The sequence below is a fragment of the Solanum stenotomum genome, chromosome 6 (assembly GCF_019186545.1).
Source record: "Solanum stenotomum isolate F172 chromosome 6, ASM1918654v1, whole genome shotgun sequence".
Classification (NCBI taxonomy): domain Eukaryota; kingdom Viridiplantae; phylum Streptophyta; class Magnoliopsida; order Solanales; family Solanaceae; genus Solanum; species Solanum stenotomum.
Window position 1 is genome coordinate 42442144 of NC_064287.1, and position 11465 is coordinate 42453608.

General features: G+C 34.8%; 2 protein-coding genes and 1 long non-coding RNA gene across 3 annotated transcripts; 1 reads left to right on the forward strand and 2 right to left on the reverse strand.

Annotated features, from left to right (window-relative positions):
- Positions 1-888: 888 nt before the first annotated feature.
- On the reverse strand, positions 889-9130 carry LOC125867774 (glutamate--glyoxylate aminotransferase 2). Its single transcript, XM_049548352.1, has 14 exons — positions 8915-9130; positions 6738-6938; positions 6137-6202; positions 5934-6051; positions 5302-5383; positions 5125-5212; positions 4805-4963; positions 4196-4369; positions 3971-4102; positions 2725-2790; positions 2544-2608; positions 1751-1842; positions 1518-1674; positions 889-1107 (listed from the first exon to the last, which is right to left on the reverse strand). Exons 2-14 carry the CDS (start codon positions 6852-6854, stop codon positions 978-980), a joined length of 1446 nt encoding a protein of 481 aa, XP_049404309.1. The 5' UTR covers positions 6855-6938; positions 8915-9130; the 3' UTR covers positions 889-977.
- LOC125867797 (uncharacterized) lies at positions 6945-8839 on the forward strand. Its single transcript, XR_007446670.1, has 2 exons — positions 6945-7847; positions 7977-8839. It is a non-coding gene; the product is annotated as an uncharacterized LOC125867797 (long non-coding RNA).
- A 1523-nt stretch (positions 9131-10653) lies between the features above and the next one.
- LOC125867790 (agamous-like MADS-box protein AGL82) lies at positions 10654-11465 on the reverse strand. Its single transcript, XM_049548371.1, has one exon. It carries the CDS (start codon positions 11441-11443, stop codon positions 10784-10786), a length of 660 nt encoding a protein of 219 aa, XP_049404328.1. The 5' UTR covers positions 11444-11465; the 3' UTR covers positions 10654-10783.

The following is an 11465-nucleotide window of genomic DNA, read 5'->3' on the forward strand; positions in this document are numbered from 1 at the left end:
CCTATTTCTGACGTGATCTAATACTGAATGTTCATACAAAATAAAATATAATGTGGATATTAGTTAAATAGGGTGTCCCGTGAAACTTTTACAAGTTTATTACCATTTATATTGAGAGTTCAATTGACCATGATTTCAAACAACCAAGTTGATTTGAAGTTGAATTTATTTGGTCATGTAATTTGGATCTCAAAAATTGTACTTTTCTTATAAACACAAAAATTTCATAATTTGTGAAAACTATCAAAACTTAATCAATTATTACAATTTTATGAAAATGAGCAAACCATAATTTATAACAAGATATTCGAATATCCTAGTCACCACATTAACAAATCACACATATTCATATTCTTTTTATAAATAAATATTTGTGATTACACGTTACAAATTGCCAAATATGTAATTTTACAAAGGTTCAATTTTATTTTATTTTACCAATAGTAGCAACTAGCTATTCTTCAATAATTCTCACCTATGGTATGAACAATCTCTCCACATCGAGCTTTTACCTTTTTTTTTTTTTTTTACAAAATATAAATTTATAGGTCAAGTCTTAAATTAAAATTATAAACTTGAAATTGAACTCCTTGCTTTTAAATAGGATTTGAGATTTGAAATCAAAATTTCAAATCGAAGTTAAATTTATATTCAAATCATAAACAAACACTAATTTCAAAGCAAAACATCAAATTTAAGCTTCAAATGACATGGTCGAACACCTACTTAAAATCAACAAACTTTTAATATAAGATGGTCTGATTTACTAACTTAAAATTATATTAAATGCAGAAGGGAAAAAAGGAAATCCATAGACCACATAGTAAATCTAGCAAGTCATATATATATAAACACATGAATGAAGGCTAAAAAGAGGGGGGAAGAGATGTAGTGTACAATAATTTGTTTGTAAATAGAGTTGCAGTAGTTGTAAGGTAAAAACATATACAATAAATACTCCAACCATCTTTTTTCTATTACATCCTGGAATAACCTTTGTGGTCTTCATATTTCTCCATGAATTCATCATTGAACTTTTTGAAACTTTCCATAATTGCTGGCATGTCTTCTTCAGCTGGCAAGATGGTTGTCCTTAGATGGAACACCCTACATTGTTCACAACCTTACAATCAATCCCACAATAACCTATTTTAACGCGTTGCAAAGTACCCGAGGGAAGAGGGAGACAGAAATGAACGCGTTACAATGTACTAACACTATAGGTGTTTCAATTGACCACTTTGCAATAATACCAATATTAATCTAACTTCAGATAGGTGAGAGTAAAAAAAATCGACCATTTCTCATTGGGATCCCTTTGTGCACACTTATCTTAAGGACATGGTTTTGCCCATGAAGTGATTATTCTTCACTTCGCGTTGCTTTATCACTCTTAAGTGACAAAGTTAAAGCATTGAAGTGACGGCTTTTAATAACATTGGAAATGCATATAAGGGCATTTTGGCATTGAAAAGGTTTGGAATGGAGGTAGAAATATGATAGAATAAAAAACTCACCCTTCCTTTTGACCGAAACCTGAACCAGGGACGGTGGAGATGCCAGTTGCTTCCAACAGCCTCAGACAATAGAAAACATCAGCAGCTTTCCCAAGCTTGTTTGCAGTCTCTATTGCTCTAGGAGGCAATCGTATTTGCGGGAAGGAATACATTGCACCTGAAAACATTTCATCACAAAGTTAATGGGAGCTCATGTGGCTTTTCACTGAATAAAAAGCTCACTGGTGACTTGCCTTCTGTGAAATTACAAACAACATTTCTGCAGCTGTTGAAACCATCAGTCATCATGTGTGCCCTCCTCCTTAATGACTCGAGGATACCCTTACTGCAATTAGAATAAAATTAATATTCATCATTAAAGAACCAGAGAGTGTGCGGGCGTTTTATAACAGAAAATTATAAAAAAGAGAGAAAAAGAAACTACTAGATTTATAAGTGAATTCAAATCCTTGATCACGGTAGACAGATATTGACATAAATCCAGAAAAGTTCCGAAAAGAGAAGAAAAAAGGATAAGACGATGAATTAGGATTTTAGGATATGTGTGGAGATGTCCTGTTCTGGGAGTTATGTTGGAGAAACGTGCATTCTTTTGATAAAGTTTAAACGACCACAAAAATTCTAATGGTTCCGCTTATTTAAATATCTCATACTAGTAGGTGACAAAGTATAGATATATTTATAGCTTTAAGCTTTCTCTCTTCTTCGTTGTTTTAATTACCGAGAAATTCCCAAGGGCATGTAGCAGCACAAGGTATGAAACTCGACAGATAATGAACCCACCCTTCTACCCCTCTCTACTTAAATACCAGGCTTTTATCTACTGCACATTCGAACATGTGATGTACTTTAAGCTTTCTTAGAACTCACTAGTTTAAAGATCGAAGATGCTCAGTGACCACATTTTTCAAAGTCCATATCCAAAACCCCATCGATAAGAAAAAAGTTCTTTCTTTTTGTTGCACTAATTTCTCAATTCTTAAAAAGAGTTGCAAGAATTTCATGGGCTAGTGTCAGCAGTCATACCTCTCTCTGGCATATTGGTCATATGAGATATCTCCAGGTTTAGGGGGGTTCACCATGAGCCCCATCTGTAAATATGAAAGAACAGGACATTACTAACTTGGTCGAATGGTATTGAAAAATGATGTTCCTAATTTGAAGCACATAATATTATCTCGGAAAAGACAAGTAAAAATTGACTTACAAATATCTGTCCAGGTACATTTGGACTAAGTGAAATTGAAGCAACCTTGTATATTTCTTCAACAGCCTGGAACATCAAATGCGAAAAGGAAAGGTTTTGTCTTAGGTACATAAGAGTTCAATACCAGAAAAACTGTGTTAGGTGCATAAATGCAAAAACCAAGAAAATCTTACATTGTGAGACTATAATATGACAATAAATTTCAATGTATCACAACATACACCATTGTGAATAGTTTTTGATAAAAAAAAATGGACCTTGATCCTAACTCAACCGCAAAAGATAGTTCAATAAGTGAGGATTGCCCAAGACCACATAAGGAGTCCAATCTCCCATCCTCAATCGATGTGGAACTCAACAGCCTCCCCCCTTCCCCCGCACGCCGAGGACTGGACATCGGGAGTGTGGACAATATAAGATGGGGGATCAACATGGTGTAAACAATGAAATGGGAAGAGCCTGCCTCTCATACCATGATAAAGAATGAACCTTGGGCCTAACTCAATCGCAAAAGTTAGCTCGGGGGGTGAGGATTGCCCAAGACCAACTAAGGAGTTCAAATAACCGATGAGGGACTCAACAGTTTCTTTAAAAAAAAATAAACGACACGATTGTGAATAGCACGAAATGGTCCACTCAGAAGATCCAACCTAGATCTCTTTCAAATTATTCTAATCAATTGACGAACCACATCTCAATCATAAACTATTATGACTACTTGAATCATCTCTATCAACTCTGCCCTATTCGGGCAATTTTGGTTACAGCACTAGTAATTTCTATTTCAAGGCATTGGCCATTGGGGTTATCTAGAGCTAGGGAAATTATCAAACTTAACAGTGGCATACAAGTCTTTAACAAGAGTTGAAGAGCTCGTGCCAAACACTGAACCTAACATAAGTGAAACAACTAAAGTCTTGATTCCAACTAGTTGGTATCTCATATATGGATCATCTGTTCCCTTTCTGTTCTTTTTTTAGCCAATGTTCTTAGCTCATCCACATAGGAGAATGGGTCTTTTAAGACTTCCCCAAAATGTGAAATGAGTCATTTATAAGCACTGCAACGAAAAGACTACTATAGCACCACACCAGTAAAACGTGTCTTGAAATCACTTTCAGGACTGGAGCTTTTCTAATTCAAACCATGACATACAATGTGGCACCGAGGATAAGCACTTTACAATAAGCAAGAAATACCAAGTATATTCCTATCCCTACAGTTTTAATGGAAGCTAAATACAAACCTTTGGAGGAATGTTGGTCATCTCAAAGTATCCTCCACGCTGTCCACATTCACCCCAATATCCTTTGGAGACAGTGTGAAATGAGACAAGCTGAACCTCCTTGCTTAATGGTAGTCCCATATCCAATAAAACCTTCATATTTCGTGAATAAAATAAATGAGTATGTAGGATCTAAAAATACTGGTTGGCTAATAAATTCTTCAGGCAGAAACTTTGCACATGTACCTTTCTTGCACTTATGAAGGGGCGCTCATCTTGGTAAATGTTTTGCTGATAAACTTCGTCTCCAAGTAAAACTAAATTTTCTTGGTGACAGAATTGAATAATTTGCTTAAGATTTGCCACACTAAGACATTGTCCAGTGGGATTTCCAGGGTTTATAATCACCATAGCTCGTACCTAGGCAGAAACAAAGAAATATATATGTACAGATTAATGTTAGACATGCCTAATAAATGCAGAGGACAAGATACTTTAGGACATAAAAAGCAAAAGAGTAATTCAGCTATAATTTGCAGCCATATCTAAATGTGTCACATTAAGGAACCAGTCCCATTGAATAGCTTTTTAAGTTTTGCCAACTTCTGAAAATATTTGTAGTATTTAGCCCCACATGTGCTCTCTCTTTTATATTCCATTCTTTTTCTTCTCTTGGTGTTACTAGAGGGTCGGGGAGGGGGTTGTGACTGAGGTTACAGACAGAGAAGGCTTAACGTCCAACAAGCCTAATGTCGCTAATAAAACTGACTTTAGTGAATTATACTCAGAATTCACATAAACATGAGACCATATTTTTCTGAATGTAAATGGAAAGCAGAAGTTCAGCATACTCACAGTTATTCCCTTGTATCGTGCCTTTGCAACTGATTGGCGAAGGTCATTGATATCAAGACCCCAGTTTGCAGTCTCTTCAAGGTAGTAAGGAACAAGAGAACCCCCCAATAATTGTATTGAAGCTGAGTATAGTGGATACTGGGGAACAGGGACCAATATCTAGAAACAAATATGCACTCATTAAGAGTATGATAATGCATGTAAAAGATAAAAACCTGGAGGTGCTAAAAGGAGTTGTCTAAGTTAAAAACAAGATATATGAAAGGAGACAAAGAAAATATGAAGAGGAAAATCTTGCTATATATCAAATTATCAGTTACCCCATCACTTGGGCCACGAATAATACTGTTCAAGATCTGCATCACTCCTTTGCTGGCACCATCTGTGAGAAATATGAGTTCTGGATCACTGTCAAACAAAATAACTAGATATCAGTTCAATAATCAATTTTTGAGAACATCAAACCAGAGCAGGTAAAATGGAACGAGCAACCCAACCTTGGATATCCATCACGTCTCTCAATGAATTCTGCAACTTCTTTCCTTACACCGGGAATGCCTCGGGAGTCGCTATAAGCACCTAATTACCGGCAAATATAGAATACATCATTCCCTCTCTAAGAATCACTGTCTCAAAACTGGACCAAAGTAATATGTGTTGCTTGCAATTGAGTGTCATAACAAGGACACAGACCAGTAGTTAGTGATGGATAGAAAGTCAAGTTTCTGTAGTCTAATTTAGCTTTTATCCACTGAGAAAGGATTAAATGCATACGCCCAATTTCAACAGTTCACAAGTTAACCTGCACCAACTATCACCTCCCACCCCCTTCGATGGAATAGCAAGTAAGTAGTCCTTTAGGAAAAGACTAGATCGTGATTTCACGAATATAATATAATGAAGAAACTATAAGCAGGAAATAAGAGCAAATGGTGAAGCAAAAATATAACATATCATTAAAACATAAAAAATGAAAATAAAGAAAGGTATAACGTCTGACATATAAGCAAAAACAATTTCTTGTTTGTGTATTTGTTCAGCCAAGGGCATAAAAGAAAGCCAGGAGAAAGAGAAACATGACACAAGGACGTGCATATGTAACATATAAAGGCTATCTGCGAAAGGATACCTAGACCTCCAGAAGTCATCCCAAGAAACTGTTTGGCCCTTGCAATTGCATCAGCAGGGAATATGAGTCCCACATTCGGATCATCCAGTAAAAATGGAGCTTGACAGAGAGCAATGACCTGAAATGAGTCCAGCATTTTTACATGTACCAAGTAACCAAACCTCAAGCATCTTAAAAACAGGCAGTTCGCAACTGTAACAAACCTGGCGTGGAAATGTCAGTGGCTTCTGCCCAAGGGCATGGGGGTTACCAACATTGGTGAAGATGATCTGCAGAATAAGTGGACCAATGAGATAGTATATGAGCGCTCTGAAAGAATTAAATGGTCTTCATTCAAATGATTCCTCAAAACATTAGGATTTACAAAAATAAGTCTCCTGGTCATAGGACTCTTGAATAGATTAATTACTATTATTGTGTAAGTTGTTTAACTGTAGCATCACATCATAAGAGCTTGTAGTATCTCAGGATTATTTAGATGAGGAATTCATAAATTTGTATGCATTTCATGGGATTCAAACAGGTTTTGGCAAAAATCTAGGCTCGATACAGATGACTGGTTCAATGCTTCAAATCTTGCAAACTGCCTAAAGTTAGCCTATAAATTCAGGATGACAAAGGTTTGAGAGACAGCAATTCCTCATGCATGTTGGAATATCGAACTATGAGTGACTCAAAGAGGGAAAATGGACCATAATACCTATTTTAAAAGTATCTAGTCCCTTTTAGTACATGATAAGCTATAAAATGTCACCAGGTAGAATCTTTTATAGGAAAAGACAAGAACAATTTGACAACTTATACCTTTTTGCCTTCCTTCTGAAGCTCAGAAGCTCGAAGGTACAGCTCACCTCTGACAGCATATTGGCACTTCTTGACATTTTCGTTCAGATTCTCATAGTCTAATGCCTTAGAAGACATTATAAGGAATTAAAATTTTCCTCTTAGTTCAAATTCCAAGCAAAGTGATGCCCGTACTGGCAATGTAGCACCTCGGCTCAAAACCTACAATTATATGAAGAAACTATAAGCAGTAAAAGGAACAATGACTGCAAAGCAACAAAACATAGTGGCACCAAAAAACCAACGAGAAATGTATTGGTCAAATATGGATACGACATGTGGACAACTCAAAAACAGCACAAGTTTAGTCAGCTCCAAGTCATCAAAGTTCACTCCAGCAAGAGGTTAGAAATAACCGCAGATGCCTGCTTCAAATCTATAACAAGCTTACCCTGAACTCATCATGCCGGAGTAAGATGGTCTTATCCCACAATCAAACATCGGGTCAGTCGACAAATGTATGGATAGGATAAGCATCCAGACTTGCCAACTCTGGAATATATGGGATCCTCTACGGCGGTTACAAATCAACAGTGGCGAATTTATAGCTAATTATGGGGCACGTGAACCCATGGTCTCATCGTAAAACTAGGTAATTAATGTATATATTTTTCTAAAATTAGTATAATATTATTTGTTGGCACCCATGCTACAAGAAGGCTAAATGGTGCAGTTGATTGATGTTGAGTTATTTGCCTAGAGGAGGATCAGTTCCCACTGAATACATTTTTTTCTTTCTTTTTTAAGAGGTACAACCATGTTTTAGAAATCCTATATTCACCTCCACAAATCAGTATGTGTTACGTACGGGGTGTGCATATAACGATCATAATGAGGAGCGAATATTAGGAATTAGCTATTCTAGTGTTGTACTATAACTATACTCCTTATCCCCACTTGCATCTCATCTTATTTTTACAACTACTATTGCTTAAATCTCAAGTTGTAACAAGCTATTGTGTTCTTACTCAGATACGTTGTTCATTAGCTAAATCACGAGTTCCCAATAAAAATTCTCTTTCTCTCTTGCTATTTTATCATTTACACACTTCTCACAGTTTGTCTAATATCGTTTTAGTCTAAGTTGCTCGGACTCTCCAAAATTGTTGCCGCACCCAAGTCGGATCCTCCAAAAATGCACTACTTTTGGAGGATCCAACACGCACCCATCGGCATTTTTGAAGAGTCCAAGCAACATAGGTTTTAATCAAATTCATATTATCGGGAGGTTAACTATGTAGATAATTCACTTGCCTTTGACACTATTCAATAAATATAATTGTTAAATCTTTTTATCAATGATTGTAGCGTTCGAACCAGCTTTCGCGCATCTTGACTAATTCTACGGGATACCTGCCACCTCCCACCAACAATAGGTACCACCAAGTAACTCTATCCACCAAGGCTAGAGCTGATGTGAAATCACCTAGTTTTTTTGTTATTGGTCTCGGATTTGAACCTGAGACCTCATGGTTCTCCCCCACTAAATTTAATTGTTAATCTTTAATCCAGATTTTAGGTTAAACAAGAAAATATAACAAGATTAAGAATACAATTTGCTACTGTTCTGACCAAAACACTCATCCCATTGTTATTATACCAACAACATCCTAATATAAAAAATCCCAAATGCAATCAAACATATCATACACAGGAAAAGTGGCAATCCAATTACATATAATGTGATTTGGTCAATCTTTCGGTAGGGACATTCATGATTTCAACAACAGCAGATATCAAAAAAGAAAACTGCAATAATATAAACTTGTAACCATAAAATCAACAGTGCAACTGACCACACACACCCCAAATCAAAATCTACATTGACTAAGTTATTAATCCTAACAAAGACAAATTTAACAAAATTCGCATCCGAGGTGTGACCTAGTAATCAATAAAAAAGGACCAAAAGCATCTTGTGGGCACATATTCACCACTACACGAAATCTAAGAAAGATGACAAAAAACGCCTCCATTACACATACACATAGCAGATGAAAGAGAAAATCTATATTTTATCGATCCAATTAAAACACACAAACAATATGCAGAATCACAAAAATAAACAAAAATTTCAGACACCCATACATCAAAAAATCAAAAAAAAAAAAAAAGGGGGGGATGGGATGGAATGACTTACAGTTAGGAGGCAAGTGTTGTGAACACACAAGTCAGTTTGGTGAGTGAGAAGTGCAATTTATTTTTTATTGGGTTGTAAGGGAAAAGGGGATAATTATAGTATATTATTATTTGTATATGTGGCCAAGTGTGAAGACATAAATTCCAAGTTGAAACCACAGCCACTGAACAGTTGGTAAAGATTGGATTAATGTGCAAAATTTGATTGAATCACAAATTTGGAGATAAAGCAAATAGTGGTGCTCCTTCAAACTATACAGTTGTGGTTTTGCTTCTTCATATAGATAGATATATATTTGTCCAATCTCCACTCACAACATCACTTTTTTCAACTAAACTAAAAAAAAGGCCAAAAACTTCATAATCATAATAGGAATTATTACTGTACTATTTGAAATGGAATTTTAGGGTACGTGTATTTAAGACAAAAAGGGAAAAAAATTAATTGTCCGTTTAAATTGGCTTATTTAAAGTGTTTTTAAGTCAAAATATTTTTTATATAGTTTTAAAGTGTTTAAGTAATGTTCGAAAATACTTATAAACATTTATCTTAAAGTTAAAAATAACAAAGATATATTAGAAATTCTAACTTTGTAATTTTTTATTTATAAGTTATATGGCAAAAGTCTATTCAAATTGGCCTTTCAAGAATGCGGACACCAACTACAGTGACTGGCACTGTTTTACAGGTGCTTGTATTTGATTGAGCTTCCACTTTGTTGGGTTTTATAAGGCCCAACATGTAAAATCTTCTTTTTTTTCGTTTTTTTAGAGCTATATCCAATTCATAAATCATGAGTTAAGGATCTATTGAAAATAATTTTTATACTTCATAATAATAAGAGTAAAATTTGCGACTCTATCATTTTCATATCTTATTTATAAAATTATACTTGATATATTGATGTAGTAAAAGATAATTTTTTGAAATGGGGCCTCAACTTTCCCAATGTTGAAGCACTATTAGGACTTTCGAATGCAATTATCTTGCAAGCCCATGTCAATATTGACTTAACTTTACAAGTTCCTTTTTCTTTTCTCCACTCGTAAGTTGTAATATACGTATATTGATGATAGTTAAAAATAATATTTTAAATTTTACATTTATATTCAAAATATTTAATAATAAGGTGGACTAAGCAATCTAAATTGAATATTCATTGAGACGAATTACTCAAATTTCATCTTTTAAAAAAAATCTCTTGCCCCAACAGGATACTTTGTATTTATCGGGCCAAATTTGTAAAATAATTTAAAAAAAGTTGGATGGAACTCCATCATTTTAGTCAAATGAAATTGTTATTAGCCATAACAATAGACTGCCAATTCTGTATTTCCTTCAATTTCTTTTTTTAGATACAAAAATATTATTTCAACTGAAGAATATTCAAGTAGGAGGAGAAGGTAAAGTGACATCAGCGTACCCGGACCATTTTTATTTTACTTTCCTTTTGTTATCTATCGTATTTTATTACTAAAGTGAATCTGTGAAGTCTTTCGAAAGCAACATCTCCTTTTTACCTTAACAAGGTAGCGGAAAGCTACATCCCACTTATCGAATTTGATTGGATATGATGTTGTTGTATACCTCTCTATATCTACCTTCACGAGGTATACAAAATAATATTTTTTTTATATGGTCATAATTTACATGATCACTTTTGCCTTATGGTTTCAAGTGTTATTTTCCGAATTCTTAAACAATAGAAAATTTAAACAGAAACAAAGGGAAAAGAAACCAAATTTACTCTGTCAAATGGCTGTAATCATCTTCAATAACAATAATAAAAAGGTTAATCTACATAGATCAATGATTTTAATTAATACAACTCAAAAATTCAGAACTAGTGATCATCATACCCAAAATTCTACACATTATTCAAATTGTTTAGTGTCGCATTACCTCTCAGAAAATCAATTTCTTGGCCATGATCATGAGCAGATTCATCACCAGCAATCACCCATAACTCAGCCGCCATAGCAATTTCTGTTTCTTGATTATAAGCACTACTGTTTTCAAATCGATCGCCATTAATTGCAACTTCAAAATCAGAATTATGGGTTTCTTGATTAGCAAGTAAACTTTCTTTCTCACTTGAAATTGATCCTCCAACAACCCCATTCCCATAATTCATCATCTTCAAGAATTCAATTCTTCTCTCCACAGCCTCCAATTTCGAATTCAATTTCACCAACAAACTTTCGTTCGACTCTCTAAACACGTCATTAAGCCACTGATCTTCACCATCATCGCAAAACAGAGCATGATTCTTTTTTGACTTTTTCTCGAAACACCCATCATCATCAATTCGTTTTCTCTTGCCGTTAAAGAGATTTTCTTTATAGGATTGAATAATGGGGTTGAAATCAGTGGGATTTTCAGGCCATGTATCTACTTCTCCATCAGGATCAACAAGAATGACACAAGCTTTAATGTCACAGAGGATTGAAAGCTCTCTAGTTTTTTTCTTGATAGTTTCTTTTTTCTTCTTGTAATTTAGCATGTTGCCCTTCATCTTCTTCTCCATTGTGTGCTGAGAAGAAAGAAAA